The 20,631-nt window shown below is 40.1% G+C and overlaps 1 protein-coding gene across 3 annotated transcripts in view; it reads right to left on the bottom strand.

Annotated features, from left to right (window-relative positions):
* Nucleotides 1-20,631, bottom strand: part of GRIN2A (glutamate ionotropic receptor NMDA type subunit 2A) — a 191,412-nt gene that overhangs the window by 64,414 nt on the left and 106,367 nt on the right. For all 3 annotated transcript variants that reach the window (XM_042798701.1, XM_042798702.1, XM_042798703.1), the window contains exon 5: nucleotides 9,648-9,762. In XM_042798701.1, the coding sequence (XP_042654635.1) occupies nucleotides 9,648-9,762 (115 nt within the window). The remainder of the gene's footprint in view (nucleotides 1-9,647; nucleotides 9,763-20,631) is intronic.

Here is a 20,631-nt window from a genome sequence, read left to right as displayed (position 1 = left end):
GAGCATTATAAAGAGCTCTGCTTATAAAGCATAAGAATTTGTGTGAAAACCCAAATGGTAAGTCCTTGTTCAACACTGACTGTTATAGTGGCTTACCTAGAACAACAAAGCAAAATATCTGAGTTTAAAAAAGCATGCCAAGTCCTGGTTTCACCTGTGAAGGTCATTATAAATGCTGCAGAATATGAAAAAGTTCATATGTAAAACACAGAAAGTAGCATATGAAAACTTTGGTTGCTGCTCTCAGTAGGAGACATTGGTGATATATGAATAAACCATTTTACAGTGAAATAGTTTACCAACCTGGATAGCTTCAAAATTCAATTGCCTCCAGTGTTTTGCAGCACTCATTTTCAATGTGCTACTTCGTGATCATTATAGCTACTGATGAACTGAACTAAATGTGGCATCCTCCAACCAAGTCCAAGCACCTAGATTTGAGGTAGAAGCGGTTTATGTTTAAATTAGTATGCTTACCTACTAATATTGGTATCCCTGATACAGATATCTTTATGCAACATCAAATGTATTTGAACAGTAGAACACATTAATTTGCAGGTGGAACTACAAACCTCCAATGCAGAACAGTAGTGAACAGTAAATCTACATACTCTTAGCAGAGACCAGAAACAATTTTCCTAGCCAGTCTATCAAAGACTAACAGGTCCACAAAAATAAAACAGTGGTAAACCCATATGTGGGATAGAAACACACTGCCTCTACTGTGGAAATATTATCACTACAGTGAAGAATTACCATTTTTTTTTTTCCATCTGCAGCCTAAAACTTCCTACTTGTACTTGACCAATCTCAAGGGAATTCTTTGTCATCCAGAAGCTTTTTCTTATCTCCTCAGTCTTCAAACCATCACTGCTTGGAAAAGGGTAGCCAAAAGACAACAGGGAGTTAAAATATTTCACAGGCCTGCCAGACTGCCAGAACTATATTTTGATAGGATGGGAGAACTTTTCTGAAGATAATTTCCATTGTCCTAATTTCTTGAAAGGAAACAGTTCAGAAAGTAGGCTTTTTACTGTTCAAAACATAAAACCAACATTTAAAATAGCTTGTAAAAAGAAATAAAGATGTTTTAATAAAGACATTGCACCTATAGTTCTGGACTTGTTATCTAGACGTACATGCTAATTTATCAGAATGTGCAGAGATAAATTTGAGGTGAAAGAATTTCAATTACTCCAATCTATTATTTTGGTTTGGTTTGTTTGGGTTACCAATTAATAGATATTGAAATTCTAGTGATTTTTTCTCTTAAACAGAATGGAAATCTTTCTAAGATTTCAAAATTTTGTGTCGGTCAGGATCATCATTTCCCCTAGCTCCTGGAAGCAAGACTACTGCCCCAGAGAGCTCAGCTGAAAGCACAGCTCATTAACAGTATGCAGCCAGAGACATGTTCCAACTGCGTCAAGAAGAATCTCATGTGTTTGAGTTGGTGTGATAGGCCCATCCATCATTAATTTAAAATTAAACCAATATAAGATAAAATATTTGTACCTGGTGTAGCCACTCTCAAATGACAGGAAATTTGTCTGTAGATGAATCAGGGCAGTTTGCTCAATCTTATCTGCATCCCTTTCCTTACCTATTCCTTTCCTCTTTCCTGGAAGATTAAGAATATTTAAGATTCCTATCGATCCCCATTTTGGTGTAAGACAAAGTCATCTTCACCTGCAACCATTTGCTATTTCAAAATCTTATATGCTGAGGAATCATTTCCTTAGCACCTCTAGGCACACGTAGAACATGGGAAAAATATAGCTGGTTTTGTAAAATGTGTTCTGTAAGATCTCTTTTTCATTTAGGTAACATGACTTTTTTAGAATGACAGCCATTTAATAGAGCATTAAATAACGTACAGGAGGAACATTTGGACTTCTGGTTTATGCAACCTAAAAGATTAAACTACTGAATAATTCAAAGATAGGTCTGAAAACTTGATTTATGCTGCAACCTTAAACGCAATTAACTACATTTAGTTACAGTCTATAGCAAGTCAAGCAATGAAGAAGAGAATAGCGTGCTTAGAGTACAAAGAGCACAAAAGTGTATCTAGAAAGAGAGCTCTCCTGCTCAGACCTCCTAAGAATCCAATTAATATCAGCATTAGATACAGTGGAATATCTACGTTGCTAGATTCAAAAATGGAGGGGGAGGGTAAAAGAACATTAAGAAAGATTTTAAAGTAGTAAATACAGTAGTGTGCATTTGTAAAACAAACATCTTTTAAAAAGAAAATTCAGGCTGAAGATAATGCTCAAAAAATGCAGACATGCTCCATTACAGAATTGTCAAAAACTGTATGCAAATACTTTTACTGTACTGTATGGAAATGCCACAAAATATCCAGAGATATATGATAAAATTCTGTTGTCCCTAGTTAGACTGGTAATGATGTGGGCTTGATCCCAGAGAAATACAGAAGATGGCCTTCGCTTAATAAAAGGGCAATATAATCTTTTTAGGGAAGGATCCTGGCCCAAATTATAAAAATCCCTATTTATGGCCAAAAGACCAGCACTCTCATAAAAAATACATTTTCGATAGTGAATCAAACCCTTGACTGTAGGTGCAAAACTCAGCTTCAAGTACAGACTTGCAGTGGTACCTATACCATTGTATTTCTTTTGAACATGTAAATGCTTTCCTATTTTCTCCATCTTTATATGCAGTCTGGAATATTCCCTTTGGTTTAATTGCTACAGGAAGGAAAGCAGACAATAGCTGAGAGCATGGAAGATCCTGTTTGATGTCAGACTGAATTAGCAATGATAGGGTCCTCATCTCATCCACAGTTGTCTAAAGCACCTTATAAACTCACCGTATTACATACATGATTTGACCACCTCATGCATGCCTATTTATCTTCTGAAGACTGCAGCCAAGAAGGGTGATAATGAAGTATTTGGTGTGTTTCTGCATATCAGCAAGATAAATACAGCTAGCCTGAGACAGACAGACAGCTTACAAAGTTAAACATTGCTGTACCTCACAGAGACCCCTCTCCAGCTGCACCCTAAAGCAGTCTCTAAACAATATGAGGATGACTGACATAATTCTAATCACACACCCTCACAGAGGCCATCAAATCAGAGAAAAAGAGCGAGGCCACAGCCTGAGCAGAGAGGGAAAAGAGCAGAACATGTTCTCCCTTGCGTGCCAACGCTGGCACGAAAAGAAAGTCTGTCACACCGGCATATCTCACAGAAAACAAACAAATAACTCGGTCCTATCGCCCTCTTCCCAGCAGATGGGAACTGTATGCAATACACAGTCAGCATCCTTTTGTAAGAAAAAATGTTACATGACAACATGGATACTAAATGCACTCCTAGGACTACCCAACTAAACCTTTAAAAAGAGAAAAATTTTCAGGGATGTTCTTACTACATTAAACACACACACATATTGCAAACTTACTTTTTGAGCTGTCTCACTTTTGTGAAGAAAGTAACGCTGAGCAAATGCAAAATCTAACTCATCTTGATTTAAAGGCCAACTATTTATTCCTTTTATTTCATCACACTTTTCCACTAACAAAGAAGAGCTACTCTGGCAAGTTTTAAGTCAATAACTAGAAAGCATAAATTGAGTTTGTCAGGTCAGCAATAACAGGCAGCTGCAGAACAAAGCATAAGAGCAAAATCCTTCCTCCAGAAACAGCATCTGTTGCATACCTTCTGCTTCAAACCTTTGCGTCGCTTCATATTTCTGAAGGTCCATACTTCACAATGACACTCTAAATTTAAATGACAAAATATGAACACTTTCATGTCTTATTAAAAGGGAGTATTTTACAGTCCTGCGTGGTTTGAAGACATCCATTTAAAGACTTTGAAGTTTTCAAAATTTGCTGCAAAATCTCATATGGGGTATGTAAATGTACCGTTCTTCCCTCGTGGCTGCTCCTTACGCTGACAGGAAGGCACCAATACTGCGACCAGTGGGGCTCAAAGGAAAACACAGTACCCAGAGAGATTATAGACAAAGAGGATGAGAAAGAAAAGCTACCATCTTCTGTAGCCTCATTTTTCAGTACAGAACTAGTAATTAGCACTCACCAAATCCTAAGTGGCTGGTATAGTTTTGGTACTGGGAAATGTCCCAAATAACCCTTTGTAGCTCAAGAGTTCAGACTCATGCCAGAGAAGCCATTTTATGAGTTGATTATGTCACGAGAAAGGAAAAGAGCTAAACAAACTGACAGTCCCTTCCTTCATCTCCCAGTGAGGCAAGATTTTTGTCACCTCAGCACTCAGTGAAGATGTTACAGCTCTCCAGAAATGACCAGATAGCCATACCCTCCAGAGAGGAAGAGCTACCCTGAAAGTCTTCCTACTCTTCAATCTCCTCTCTAATATCAGCTGTAAAGAACAGGAGCAAATCACATTTTAGCACTGCTTTCCACTGTAGCTGCTATCCCTGGGAATACAGGATTTAAGAAATGCTGCATAATAATTGGTAGAATTCAAACAATTCAGTACAGTAAAGGTCAAAGGAAAGACCTTAAGGCTAAGTGAAAGCCCTCTGATAGAGAAATAATATGCAACTTTCACTCAACAGTAAGTGCCAGGATAAGCATATTTACAGGAAGACTAAATACACTAAACAACAAAGATGGAACAAAGAAAATGACAATGCAACAGATGCTAAAGAGCATGCTGTTTCTGCTATGGGCAAAGATAATATATCATATGAGGCCACAAAGCCACTGACAAAAGATTTACCAGCAAATGGATTATTAGATCATGCAATTTCATCTGTTCTAATCAAAACACATGCATTTCTTCACAACTTTTAGGGAATGTCTATTATGAGGCACCAGGATCCTTCAGCTGTCATAACCCTTGCTCTGAAATCAATAGAGATTTTGCAAGAAACTACCTTGTACCATCTCGGTGACTTTTTATTATCACAGTACTCTGACAAAAAGTTCTGTCAGAAATCTGACGGAGTGTCAGGTTTTTCAGTTCTCGTCCAGTGAAGTTTCAGCCATACCATTAGATATGATAGCTGTCTTTTCTTGGCTACATGACGGCGGATGTTAGTAGCCAGATGGAGCAATCTGTGAAGACTCTGGTTCATTTATTCCAGGCAGGAATCACGCACCCTCTGCCCACTCATTCCTACTTAGATACAAATGTGTACAGCCTCACACAGAGCTTGTAAAATCTGGCATATGCTAGATAATCAGAGCAAAATCAAGTCCTACATTAAATCCTGCATTAATAGACAGTTAAAGATGATTGGTTACATTTAGAATAAACCTGGATATAAGTAAGGTTCTTGCAGTGGCATTTAACTAGCAATGGTGCCATTCAGCACCTGTTACTATTGTTTCTTGCAAAAATAAATTCATTTGCTACAAAAATATAGGACACTTATATCTCACAAATTCACCAAGAATACAGACCACCATGGTAATTTTATCTGCATCTATCTGAGAGCACCAGTAAAAGTTACTTTTACCCTGGAATTCATCATCACACATGGAATGCACTCATCTTTAAATGTTATACAGTCCTCCCCACCTTACTTTAATGTATATGATATGCACAGCTAATTAAACCACCTAATTTTGCTACTGCTAATTATATTCTAGTATATAATTTTAATATTGGATTGATTGGATTTATTTCCACATAAAAAAAAAAAAAAAAAAAAAAAGAAAGACTAACAGACTGTGAAGTTAATGGGCCAGGTGAGACACCCAGGTCACACCTCACTGAGGTAAACTTAATGGGGGAGTTGCAGCTGGCACTGCTGGGCCTCTGAGGATTTTTTTAGCAATAGCACAGTGTTCCTGCAGTACTTCAGTGATATTTAGGCAAGAATGTTAACTCCAGAAAATTCATCAAGTTTCACTAAAACAAGCACATTAATCTTGTCTTCTTAAAGATCTCTTGCCTGAGAACAGCAGCCCCTTTGCCTGTCAAGTTTAGTATCAAGAATATGAATGTTGATGTCAGAAGTTTGAGTAGCTCCTTTAGGATCTGTCAAAATATCTTGCTGGATGCCTTCTGAACATGCCCAAAAGTGATTTTCAGTCTTCAAACTGTTATCATCCAACCATTTTTTTTCAGAATCTGATATAGGACAAATCCCTCAGTCAACCCCATTTACATGTGAAGTTACCACTTCAGAGTTTTGATATTTAGTAATTTGTAAAGGAAAAGGAATTTATTTCCTAGGGGTAAGATGTATGATCTTCAACTACAGTTGAATGGATTTTCTATAACCTCAAGCCTTGAGTCAAGTATATCAATCTGGAGACCAAGGAAAAAATGTATTTAAGTAAAAGCAGATTATTACACTAAAACCAAAGAGAACTGAGCTTTAATATGAAATTCTGTATTTTCAGGACAATACTGGGTAAAAAAATCTTCACATAAACTACAGTTACTCTTTCTTACATAAATCATAAAGTAGCTACTTGCAATTTCTATGTACATTAGTTACATTACAAGGATTAGCAGGCTGTTGCACTGTCAGTTTTTCACATGAGTAGATCATTTAATTAGATTCTAGGACTTGATGTTTTACATATAGGATTGAAGATATTTAATAAGACTATTGTAATAATACTGTATTTGGAAGTAAAATGATGCGCCTGTCCAGAAACTCAGAGCAGGAAATGCTAGATCTCAGATGAGTAACTCCGACAGTTTTGAAATTGGGCAAAACCGTGCAAGTAGAAAGGAACAAGGAGGCAGAAATTGGCTAAGAGATATGGGGTGAGAAATGCAAATTGGAAAGAATGTCGAGATGACACTAGAGAGATGTTCAAATAAACCAGGGGGGGTTGGCAAGGACCTTCTCATGTCTCTAAGTCAGAGGAACTGTCTTATTATTTCTGAAGTTCACAGTGATGCTCTACAGATGTAAACGTGAGGCGCTCCAAGACAGCCGAGAGCTACATCCAGCTTACCCAGATAATTGATTAGTGAGTTTATTTGTCTTCATCCACAGGGGCAGGGATCAGCTTGTGGTCAGAAGAATAATTCAGGTGGTGACAGCCCGTTCTTGGCCGCCTTTCACTTCTCCCCTCTGACATAATTAAACCTGGCCCCCTTCCCATAGTCCTACGACAGAGCAGCACACACGAAAGCTGCGGCTAGGGGCAGGCTGTCTCTACTGAAGTCACTCAGCTGGCCTGATACCAGAAGGTCTCTAAAGCAAAGGGGCAGCTAGGAGCAGATGCGTACTTTTTTTCTGGGCAGGAGCCTCTCTTCAGTCACTCCTTTTTCCTCCTAGGAGCCCCTCAAACATGGCAATGAGTAGGAAGGGGTTTACCAGATGGAAAACTGTGCACAGACAACGTAAGCATCAGCCTACAGAGGGTCCTGTAGCCCAGCACAGCAGGTGGAGCGGGCACTGCTGCCGTACAACATGCACAGTTAGATACGGCAAAACCTGCTCTCAATCTTCCACTCTCTGATAGGGGAGTCACTTGAAGGTTAAAAGAGCCTCAAGTTATTTCTTGGAAATAATGTCAGCTCATATATCGGGAATTTCTTTGCTGCTGTTAGCTCATTTTTCAAAAACATCAAACCTATCTCCCCTTGTCCTTTCAATGGTCTCTTTAGAGAAGTTTCAAGGTACAAAAATGTATGAAATCACTATATCATAAGCATTGTTGGCTGCCTCTCTAACCATTTTTCTCCCTTTGGTGCCTCATTCTAATATTCCCCAAGTAGCATAATATTTTTTCCAGAACATTATATATGATACACAGACTGCTGAAGAATTTTAAAATAGGGTAAGAAATTTTCATAATGGTTAATGAGCAAAAGATTATCCAAATGTGTCGATCTGAATCTTTGGAGGAGTATTAAATTTATCCAGAGAATTAAATTCACATCAAATGAACATAAGGAAATATATAGCATAATCTAGGACTGTTTTGTTTTTGCATAACTGGCATATTTACTGAGAAGTCCTTTGGTAATTCTTACTTTGTCATTATTACTCAACATCACAGAGTTTTGCAGTTTTACAGACTGGAGTTTTAAGTTCATTTTATGGGATCCTAGAATTCTAAGAAAAAGAGTTCCTAGATTTAGATAATTTAGCAGTAATTTAGATAATGCAGGATCATGCTTTATTAATTTAAAATAAAACTGGTGGATGATACAGATATACTTTTTCCTACAGTCTCATATTGCAAACAATTTCTAAGATCCTTTGTTTTTAAAACATGGGACCACAGATAATATGCAAAACTCAGATCCAAAACAATCAGAGGCTGTGGTGGGAGTTTTAAAGAAAAAATGCTCACGATAAACTTTTTCTTTTATTACTCACATATATGATTAACCCTGATTTTAAGACCTTTTTCTTTCTAGCCTATATAGAGGTTTATGGAGATCACTTGCCTACCCAGGACAACTCAAGTCAAGGTTCTGAATTTTTTTAGGCAAATATTCTAAATATTGTCCTCCAATTCAATGGAAATTTCACAGTTTTTTTTTAAAAAAGTACAAAAGTATACTTTTACTCTAAAATCTGTCAAAGAATACAAAACCAAGCAAATAAAAGAACTGGGGGTAATCCCAAGCACAAATCCAGGCTGGGTGAGGAGTGGCTGGAGAGCAGCCCTGTGGAGAGGGACTTGGGGGTAGCAGTGGATGGAAAACTGCCTGTGAGCCAGCACTGTGCGCTCACAGCCCAGAACCCACCCGTGCCCTGGGCTGCAGCCAGAGCAGGGGGGGTAGCAGGGCCAGGGAGGGGATTCTCCCCCTCTGCTCTGCTCTGGGGAGACCCCCCTGCAGTGCTGGGGCCAGCTCGGGGGCCCCCAACAGCAGAAGGACACGGAGCTGCTCGAGCGGGGCCAGAGGAGGCCACGGAGATGCTGGGGGGGCTGGAGCAGCTCCCCTGGGGGGCCGGGCTGAGAGAGTTGGGGGGGTTCAGCCTGGGGAAGAGAAGGCTCCGGGGAGACCTTCGAGCGGCTTCCAGTGCTTAAAGGGGGGACAGGAGAGGTGGGGAGGAGGGACTCTGGATCAGGGGCTGTAGGGATAGGGTGAGGGGTAATTGGTTTAAACTGTAAGAGGGTAGATTTAGATTAGATAGAAAGAAGAAATTCTTCCCTGTGAGAGTGCTGAGACACTGGCCCAGGGTGCCCAGAGAAGCTGTGGCTGCCCCCTCCCTGGAAGGGTTCAAGGCCAGGTTGGACTTTGAGCAACCTGGGCTGGTAGAAGGTGTCCCTGCCCATGGCAGGGGGGTTGGAACTGGAAGATCTTTAGGGTCCCTTCCAACCCAAATCATTCTAAGAGTTTTCAAGATATACAAATCCATCCAAATGTAGGTACTTAAGGCCCAAGTTTCTGGAGATTTTTCAGTCATCCACTTTATTTTACTAAATTGTAAGAAGAACTGCAAGGTGTGTTTCACAGAAATCTTCTGAAATCCATGTGGCTTATCTTCACTGATATGTTGCTTTCCCTGTTAAAATTCCTTATACCTACCCCGAATAAGGTAAAATTATCTTTCCTGAACTGTTGTGACAAACCTGCTACAGCAGAATATCATCACTGACACACATGACGTTAATTTGTCTACTTGTCATTAATAGGGTTTTACCAAGTCTCTCCTATCTTCTCTCACGTCTTTTACCCAGAGGTGATGCTCACCTTTTCCCATTTGCGATCATTGTTCAGTACTATCACCACGAGCCTGGGGTGTGCCTGATAACCATCCGCTGTGAAGGACAAATCTTTACCTTCCCAAGTCACATTCATCATAAACCTAGAAGGCAAGAAAAAAAAAGTTCATTGAAAAATTAATGAGCTGTCCAGCAGTTAATGAGCAAGCTAGTTCAACCATCAGAACGACTGATGAAATACATGCACCAAATCCTGATAATGCTGTGAAAAGCCTACGTTTGCAGCATTGGAGTACAAGCATTTCAAGGCAGTCCATATAAGGCAAAGCAAAATATTGTTTACATATAATTTTTAATGCAGACATCATTTTTAAAGCAGCTTCTACATTATGTATGACCCGTACACTGCATGAATAATCTTTCTGGCACTTTGCACAGACTCAACAGTTTTTCAGGACCATTTTAAACACATCTACATCAGCTCTGTATGTAACATACTACTGTCTCACTAGAGTAACACTCGGAAGTGTGTGCATATACTCCGGCTTCACTTGCCTAGACCTCCAACAGTCCTGTCAGCCCCTCTCAACACTGTAGCTATACAGTGTCTTTGTGACACTTGGATAAATTCCACTAATGCCCTCAGCCAAAAACAGATATGAAAACTTTGAAGGCATTGATATTATTTCAGTTCAGTAATTTCAGAAGGAAAAAGATATATATTTCAAACTTTTTTGTATCTAGGTTAATTTTCAATGGTTTTCAAAAGATATATAAACTAATCAGGACTCTGAATAGAAAACAAAATTAAAGGCACTCAGAATAAAATATATAGGGAGAAGGAGGATTTTTAAATTTTTGTTGAAAATGTCGGTTCAATCCCAAATTTCCTGCCTTTAGACTTACCAGGTTGGGCACTGAGTCAGTAAAACTGTTTATTTACCACAGGCTCTGTGTTCAACGACAAAGGAGAAGATGTTCTCAGCTGAAAATTTTGTATGAATTTACATCAGCAGAAGGAAATTATTCGGTACCACAACAAGAGGTACCTCTCCTAAGATGTGCCATGGTACTGTTGCTTGCTTTCCCTGTTCTCCTGAACTGCCATGCCAACCTGCATCTTCTACGGACAGAACACTGCTACTTATAAGCAATCCTGTCATTCGCAATGATCACATCATCTCTACCGAGTCGTGGCTCTGACCTGGGCTGTGCCCCCGCGCGGCACTCGGGAACTCTGGTCAGTAACACTGCAGGTGGCTGCACGACCACCAGCCACGGGCCAGCAGCGCTCACAGCCAGCCACTGCAGCGGACCTGCCCTCCCTGGGGTAGGCATCTCCTTACTCTATTCAGCACCTTAGACACATCCTTCAACCCTACAGAGCTCTACAGTTTTTCTAGCCACAGATGTGCTCCAAAGGTCTTAAATTCCTTACTGAGTTTATACCAATTCTAATATAGTCTACCTAGTTTATCCATTTTCTGATTAATATGCTTAGTTTTGAATTTCTAACTCTTGCTTTCCATTCATCATTGAACCATGTACCCTCTCTTTTCCAAAGCACTGTCCTGTTGTCAATTCAGAAATGACAGCATTCTGGCCATCTAACAAACTTGACTTTCCTCAAAAATAATTTTATCTCAAAATTTTCCACAGATTTATAACACAAATCCATATTTATATTTGCTCCAGTTCCACATAACTTCAGTGTTTCTCAGTTAGAACAGATTGTTTTCACTGCTCCAGGGTCAGAAAAAAGTCATGAGAAACTGCAGTTTTTATTTAAAGTAAAAATACAGGGAACTTAATGCCAAGAGTCTGAACTACCACGGCACACAGGTCAAGCTCCCTGGACTGTGAGATTGAAAAAATATATCATTTTATACACTATCTGAAATTCTGTCACCTAAAAAAAATAAGACATGAAAGGGAAGAGAGTAAAAGGATTGTATTGTCATTGGTCTTCTTTGGTCAGGCTGAAAAAAATCAAAACTCGAGACTAACAATGTGAGTATGACAGGGCTATCCTGCGGGTGAGAGGTAAAACTGCAGTTCAGAATCTTGGAGATCTCATGGGACTTCCAGATGATAAATGTGCCCTCCACCTCGTATCCATGGTCTGATGTTAATTGCACTGAATTGCACTAAATTCTCAGTGTATTTCATTGAAATAAATTCATCCTAAGCTTTCACCTAGGTGCTCTCCTGGAATTCAGCTGAACTCCAATATCATTCCATCCTGCGGACAGATGTGTTTTGAAGGGCATTAAAGTTACTTTAACTAGACTTCATACATTGCTCTGTAATGTTTTATCCCCAAGAAACTGATACTGGTTTACTGTTTTGTTTTGTTTTTTTATAGCAGTAGTAGTAGCATGGTCTACTGGTTATTCTGACATAGAAAAATTTCTTCAGCTCCACACTCAAAGGAGAAGGCTTTGAATTGACATAGCTGCCTGAAAACCCATATGCAGAAGCACACTAAATAAAAGTACACAGACCCAGGAGAAATAATGGCATCATTTCATAACAGTTAATAATTAAATGTACACTGCCCTAACCAGCCATATTAACATCATTCAGCACCTGTTTGACAGCAATTTGTAAATTCACCCATTGAAATAACTCATACTTTGTGACAGACTTTCAGTGTGAAAATTTTCCCCTTGGCAGAACTTCACTTTTCAGTTGAACTAATTTCCCATATATTATGTCTATTATCCAGCACTGAAAGAGCTTGCTTGGGAATAAAAAGCTTGTTTGCCACCTTGAGAGGAAGCAGCAAACCACCAAATAGAATTTGCTTCTACATACATGTAAGAAACCAGCAAAACATTCACGCACTGCTGAAAATCACATGCATTGTGACCCAGGGAATAAAATTTCGAAGAAGTCACTGCAAGGTGATAACAAGGACATACTGTGAAAACATGCACTACTTGTATTCATACTTCTGCACCCTCCCTCACAGGTTCCCTCCCAATTCATACACATGAAATAACACCTGGCACCAGTGAACACACTGTCTTAGAGGGCTAGACAGAAATCACCTCATTTCAATAAAAATGAAAGCTGAGCATTTTGTGTCCTCCTAAGGGCTGGACCACAAACATTCATGATGTATTACATCTGGCTTCTGTGTCTAGTTGGGTTTTTAATTACATCGCCATTGGTGACTGGACTTCAGTTGAATCTTTATTTTACGTAGTTTGGTAGTATCACTACCCCAGATTTCAAACACCACTCATCGGATTTTGGAATTAATTTACAAATGCTCTAGCCTAGAATCTAGTCAAGGGCCATCACAAGATGCAGTGCTGTAGCTGCAGTGATGCTCAAGTGCTCCAAAAAGAAAGATGAACCACAGATCTAAAATGAAAAACTGAACTCAGAATATATTTTTAAACTGTGTGAATCTATCAGCCATTTAATAGTGACATACATTTTGCAAGTTAAAAAAAAGTCCCTAATTTGTAAAAGCCTCTTAAAATTGTATTGTCTGAGCCATACACAGAGTGATCGGTGAGTGAGGCAGTCTGAGCTACCCCAGTTTCTCAGTATTTCAGCAGTAAAACAGAACTTCAAAATGATCCTTGTTTTCCCAAGCACATTCTTTTGTACAAAATTCATCAAATGCCTGTGTTGTTCAGAAACCAATGCCCACAATCTGTGTTCCCTTTTGAATTGTCATTTGTCCTCCACAAAGGACAGAAGTCCTACTCTGCTTTTACTGGCCAAGATCCTGAACTGCTTGTCTCTATGAAAAACAATCATGTGTTTTTCTGTTCCTGGTTAGGAAGAGTGAGGAAAATAAAGTATTTATATTTTATGTTATTCTTACAGAGTTTTAAATTTGCCCAATATTAATTATGTGCAATATGGCTTTGGCTTCTGAATTGGTCAAAATATATTTCTGAAGTAGTTTTCAAATTGCCTATTCTTGTTCTTAACTGAGGTGCTCAATTATTTAGGCTTGTTACTTTAAGGTGGCAATTCAGCATACACCTTGGATTAGTAGTTAATCTGCTTTCATACCTCATTAACGCTCTAACTTTTGCAAAGACATGATAGCAAGAGACCTTGTGATACTATTATGACACTGAAGTCTTAAATAACTTTTGCAAGCTGAACTCTGTGAGTAAGATTCCCCATGTGATACATGTATGAAAAATGGGATTTGGGGGTCAGAAGTTATGGTATTCTCGCACTGAATCCAAAACAGGTTTTTATCAGGCAAAGAATCAAGCCTGTACTATATATTTTAAACATTTATACAATTCTTTTTTTCTTGTCACCTTCCCCAACAAAACTGAAAAGAGAAGTGTTGAAACATCAGAGCAGAACATTGTTCCCGTTTTATTTACGGCATGCCTTTGAAGCACCAAGGTTACAAACTGCTCTCAAGGTTTCCAACTTAATTTTTCTAGACTCAGAAAGAGTATTTCAGACAAAGCATCAGATTAAGGCCAAAACTGTGCAATACTTATCCATGTCAAAATTATGACTCTACCCAGAAAGACAGAACACATTTGAATAAGGTGGAGTTTCTTACCTTGTAAATATTATATCACAACCATCAATTCCAATTAACGAATGGGGGAAGCCTTTGCCAAAAAGGTCAGACCCCAATTTTTAGAAGACCTCCGTTTTTAGGAGACCATTTGCTAGGGTACAATATCACTGAAACAGAAGCACCTTTCTGGCCAGTCTCCTTACAGAAGACATGGACCTCCTTTGCCAATAAGGTGTTTGGTAAGGATTTCCTATACTGTGTGAAAACAGTTGAAACCCCAGCAAAGTTGTAATCACTCCTGGAGCAGAATCTTCAAGACTTTCTGCTTCTGTGTTATACAATAGCAAACATATTTGCAAGCCATGGGATTTCTTTTGATGTTTACCATATATATGTATATACATGTATGCAAAATACACAAGTATTCACCTAATAGATGCAAGGATTTAAGAGCAAAAGCAAGAAGGCTTAGTGGATTCTGTGGTGGACATTTTTTTAAGTGGGGAGGGGAAAAAAGCCTATGTAAATTATAGAGATCACTTTGTCACAAACAAAGATCAATCCTAGCTCCGGCTTCATAGATTTCTTTGGGGGGTGTGAGAAACCAAACAGCAACAGAAGGAAAGCACAACACTGCCCAGGAGAACAATCCTGTGCAGCTGAAGCAGCTGTGATGTCGCCTCTGGCACCTCACCAGAGATGGTGCTCAGGGAAGTCCCACCCAGCAGCACCCTCCACAGCTGCACCTCTGGGATGCCAGGCTGGGAGCATCCTCCCAAATATTCATGTCCTCAGGATGGGCACCCACCTGTGTCCCAGAAGACCCTATAGCACTACTTCACGACTTATTTCTCCCTTAGAGCAAGCTGAGCTTCCTCCAGATCACCCAGAAAGAGTGGCAATCCAACAGATTTAACCCCTTGTTTTTCCTTTTCAGGGTAACTTTTGCCAGAGGCAACAGCATGTGAACCAGTCCCTGAGTCAACTGCCTTCTCCAGGGAAAACCCTGGCCAGAAGACAAGGGAAATGCAGATTTTTGAGATTCATGTAGCTAGGAATAAGTCAAAAATATGGAAGACAGTCTGGAACCATTCCTCAAAAGCATTGTACAGCCAGGAGGAAGCGCTGCTGTAGAGACAGGGTAAAACTACGCATTAGAAGCAGCAGCACTCTGCATTTGCTGAGGCCAGACAGGTCTACTTATGCTTAAAATAAAAATGAAATACTTTTCTAGAGACACAAGAATCACAACATTAAAAAGAAGTCATAAGTAAGAAAATACTTCTACAAATGTGTAAAAATTCAGGGCATCTAAAAAATACCTGGATTTTAAAAGTTAGCAATTGTGTGCATGTACATACACTGACTCAGGAAGTCCTTGGAGCAATGCAATAAATTAAAAATTTTAAATTAATTGATCCCTTAAAAATAAATGCATACAGTGTAGTTGTGATAATTAATATACATACAACAAAAAATACTCTCAGTAAAACTAATGCAATAAAAGAACTCCCTTTTCTCCCATTCAAACTGCTTGCTTTCATGTTTTCTCCATTTTTCTCTATTTCACGTTTATTTTATTTCCATCTATCTACTGAAAAATGAAACTGTCCATGCTAGGATCAAGTTGTGTAACTGAACACAATTAGTAACAACAGCTGTTTTTCCTACAGAAAGGATCCCTTGGTTTCTCCCCTGTCAAGGTTTAAGCCACCTTCTTCACTAACCTCTTTTCATAACATTACAATAAATAAATTGCTAGACTGGGGGGAGGTGGGAAATGTTGAGTGCCCAGAGTTACCTTTAAAACCTTCACTCTGGCAGGTGTGAGTGTGATCCTGGGAAGAACCATGGGAGCATCCGGGGCACCCCGAGGAGCAGGGGGAGAGGTGGCCCAGGGGGCTGCACCCCATACAGGAATTAATGTCTTTAGAAACCAAACAGGTTGTGCAAACACCCTCAGCAAATGGCCCGAGCTTTTAAAAGCAAGTTCAGAGATAAGGATATGCAGACTATCTCAGATGCCCTTTCTTTTGGTTGCTCTGCTATTTGCTCCTTCCTTTTTTGCTTTATAATGATAATCTTATGCATATTCAGACTTTTAAAAGTAGAAATTCAGGACTTGTTGGGCTCAGGAACAGAGATCTGAAATAACAGGCTGGTTTATAATTAGTGTGAAACCCACCTAGTATCCAGCTCCTAAACAGATCACTGGCTGGGAAAAATATAATGGGTAAGGCAGAGGCATTAATGAAAACATATCACTCCTGAGCTACCTCCAAAGAAGAGAACTTAGTTACTAGACCTGTAAAACAACGCACGCAGCCTGAGAGCTGCAGGGAGCAGAAAGCCAGCGGGACTCCTCGCAGCCACGAGTTCAGACCCACGTTTCCTGCCCTCATTCTGCAGCCCAGATCAGTTATTCAAACTTGATAGATTCCTCAGGTGCCACCATGGGGGACTATAATTTTTTATTTAGTGCCTTCTTCACCATGGGGCAGTGTTTCAAATCCATGACAACCGCAGGCAATGAAGAGAAACAGCAGAGACTTAGGGAAATACAGGTGTCATAAAAGAAACTCTCCCTCTCTTCTCACAAAGAAGGAATTTCCAAACTGAGATTTAAAGTAGATGAAATGCCTCACAACCAATGTGTCATCTGGTGATATTTCTCTTTCCTCCAAATAGAATGAACGAATTATTTTAATAATCTAGACAGCTAGCCTGTCTGGGCTTGGCATTCACCCAGCATCGTCCGTAAAAAAGGATGTGTGAATCCAAATTTTGGCTTTTCTTTATCTTGTTGAGGCTCTGAACTGCTGAACTTCCTTACTATGATTCTACTGTGAAATCTGAAAGCTACTTATCAATGGAAAACCTAAGACAAATTATTTATCAATAAGAAACAGACTTCCTAAAAACATCTATAAAATTAAATCAAGAAACACTGTCTGTAGAATACATAAAGTGTGGTCTGAAGCACATATAGAAACAGGTTTGAAATAAATCACTATTAAACAAGGTAGCGACATATATTTCAAACAGTGAAGCTTTTTTTAAAGACAATTTTATATCCTAGGCTATGTAGTTTTTTTTTTTTTTCTAAATTCAAATTCTTTGCAGTGATGCAAAGAGCTTCCTCTTCATGTGTCCTCCTCCTCCTCCACTTCCCCCAGCTCTCACGTTCCTGAATATAACTCTGCAATGATACCCTGGCTTTGAAGCTGCATCTCCCCCGGCCTAGAGCCAGCATGGATGAATTAAATTTTGGGAACAATATGCTCAGCAACTGTGAAAAAGGAATGACATGCCAATTACGTGTACCTGCTGGCATTTGCTCCTTAAAGCATTAGTTGCCACTAGGTCTCGAAAAGCCATCTTACCCCAGTTCTGCCAGACAAGTGACAAAACTCTGGGGGAGCCCTTCTGAAAAGGAGGCAAGGGGATGGAGCAAAATTAGAAAGGGCCCAGCCCCCTGGCATAGTGCCACAGACTAGTGTAGCTAAACATCAAAAAGGTTAGTGAGTTAATGTTATTATTAGCAATAACATTTCATAAAAAGCACTAATATGGTTACATTTTGCTGCACCACCTCAGAAGCATCCCAAACTCTTCCCCATGAAGACTGCCTGGCATCCTGCAAGGGGATGGAGTCTGCAGCGGCTCTGTCTCCAAGAATCTTCACTTATATTTTGAATTTCAAGGCCTGCTTTCAGCCCTGAAGGCTGGCTCTGCTCAACTCCTGAACAGAGGCCAGCCTCATTTTCTTGTTTTAGAATTTTTTTAATTATCACAAAAAGGGGAAAATGTTTTAAAAGCCCCTAATCCAGTAACTGTTTGGTACCTTCTGCTTCCTAAACTAACACAACATGGGAGAGAATTTTCATACAGATTTTCTATAAATTTTTGAATCACTTTGTCAGTAAACCAGCCCCGTGTTGGGATCTCTTGGGTGGAGTACTTTCCTCCACAGTCCTTCTTTTGTTGCCAGTGAAGTTTAGCTTAACTTTTGGAGGAACATGACAACAGTTTCATCAATACAGTTCCTGCTGTTTAATGCAACTGTATGGAAAATACCCTCATACGATAGAAGAAAGCAATAACAGCACATGAATTAAAAGAAATGAAAATATCTAGTTGTTACTGTTTAAAATCTGCTCATCAGCAGTAAATTAGACTTTGTGTATCCCTGTGTACCAATCCAATTGCTACAGTACCTTGCTGCTGACTCTCCTGATCAGAAAGCATCCTCACACAAATTAATGAGGCTACATTGGATTCTGCCACAGACAAAATTTTTTCTTGAGTATCTGTTCTCATTCATTTTTTCATGTTGACAATAATAATTTCTTGTAATCCAGGATGTTTGTAATAATTTGTTAACATTAAATCTAGGACTGGTAGCTCAGTCCTCATTTGGAGACACTTCCCTAAATATAGTGTCCTCCCTGGAAATCTGCTGGTCCCCGCATCCCTGTGGCCTTGGCGCGCCATGAAGGCTTGCAGCTTTTTTCATGCCTTCGGCCATTTAGGTGCATCATCCTCCTTTGTTTCCATAGAGCAGCATTCAAAGTACTGAAGAAGAAGAAGCAGCAAATCTAGCAGCATGCAAAACCTGAAACTTCTTCAAGCTTTAAAGTTACCAAAAATTAAGTACTAAATTGAAAATATACTCAAATTAGCTGCTTGAGTAGGCCATGTAAGTAACTACTGAAACTTGGGTTACAGTCTCAGATCACCACCCTGAGGGCAATGCACTCCCGTGAGCATGCAGTAGCTCCAGTAAAACCGCAGTGGGATCACAAAATGGGAAAGGCAAACCAAATATCCTGGAGAGTCTTTGGTGAAAGTAAATAACACTTGTTTTTCTGCACAGCATGTATGCTACTAGTGAAAAAGCATTTTGCTTCATATATAATTCAATAATTATACATGCTCAATCATACAATAAAGCAGATCACACTTATTTTTCTCAAGTCTTTTGACAGAACTTAAATGAACAAATCATCTGTAAATTGGTTGTTGATCTGTATGCAGGAAAAGATGAAACATTTGCTGGATTATTCATCAAACCATTGTATCCATTTAATCTCTGATTTTACTCAAAAGCAGAAGAGGAAAATTTGTTATTGCTAAAAGCTGAAATCAAAATACTAAACCTGCTGAATGGATATCAGAAGTAGAGAGACAGCATACCCTTGCCCTCTGAAGACACTGTCTCGTAGCCATGCTGTAAGCTAACAGCAGCACATCAGCAGGGACAAGAAAATGAACAGCATGGTTGTCCATGGAAAGACAGACACATTGGGTCGCCCATTTCAAAACACTGCTCCCACTGAGTCCCCAAGTGTTTAAAGTAGGTGACTCAGGGCACAATCAACAAATGCATTTGTACCTGGCCCTTTGGACCTGCTCCCTGGCTCAGTGATGACAAATAAAGGAAACAGCCTGGGAAGGGAAGGGTATGAAATGACAGCCTGCTCAGAGCAGTCTGGACAGCCTTCTAACCCTACACCTGCACTACCAAAAGTAAGATGAGTTTCTAAATCCCACATATTATTTGGTTGTATTTGGAAACTGAATGTAACCAAATGTAAACACCAAATGGTAAATGCCTGACTATCTATGGAAAGACACATCTTTTTGCTTTTCAGGATAATGACAACAGAGCAACAGTTTTGTCATCCCCATCCATCCCTATATGGATTTGTCCTGGGTTTGAGTGAGTGGTGGGGTTTTTTGGTAGCAGGGGAGGGGGCTACAGGGGTGTCCCCCTGTGAGAAGCTTCTCGAAGCTCCCCTAGCTCCAAGTCAGATCCACCTCTGCACCAAAAGTGAGCCCATCAGCTGCGCCTCTGCGATAACATATTTAAGAAGGGACGTGGTGAGGAGGAGTGGGACTTGTGAGGAGGAGTTGCGGCAGCTGTGTGAACACCAAGGTCAGTGGAGGAATGGAGGAAGAAAAGGGGGGGGAGGTGTGCCGGAGCAGAGACCCCCCTGTATCCTGTGGTGAGATGGCAGGGCAGCCCCCACCACCACTCATGAAGATCTGTGATGGAGCAGACATTGATTTATGGCCTGTGAGGTGTTTTGCATGGCTGACCAAGGTGACTGTACCCAAAGAAGGATGGGATCTTGGGGGAAAAAGTAGCGCCCGCTGTTGTAGCTCAGCACTGGGAGGATTGCAGCACGCAAGGGTGTCCCATGTCGGAGCAGCTCGGGAAGGGCTGCAGCCCGTGGGGGGGACTCCAGTTGGAGAAAGTTGGTGACCCACACCGGAGCAGTGTAAAGAAACATTGCAGCCTGTGGGAGGGACTCGTGTTAAAGAGGGTTTGTGGGGGACCACGATGGAGCAAGGGGAACAAGTTCTGGAAGCTCCCCCCCACCGAAAATAGAAGAAGCAGCAGCACTGACTGCACCGCCCATTCCCTGTCCCTGTGCTGCCTGGGGGTGGAGGTAGAGATATCGGGAGCAGAGCTGAGCCCGGGAAGAAGGGA

This window comes from Tyto alba, unplaced genomic scaffold (genome assembly GCF_018691265.1).
Source record: "Tyto alba isolate M040663 unplaced genomic scaffold, T.alba_DEE_v4.0 Super-Scaffold_28, whole genome shotgun sequence".
Lineage (NCBI taxonomy): Eukaryota > Metazoa > Chordata > Aves > Strigiformes > Tytonidae > Tyto > Tyto alba.
This window is presented reverse-complemented; position numbering and strand designations above follow the sequence as displayed.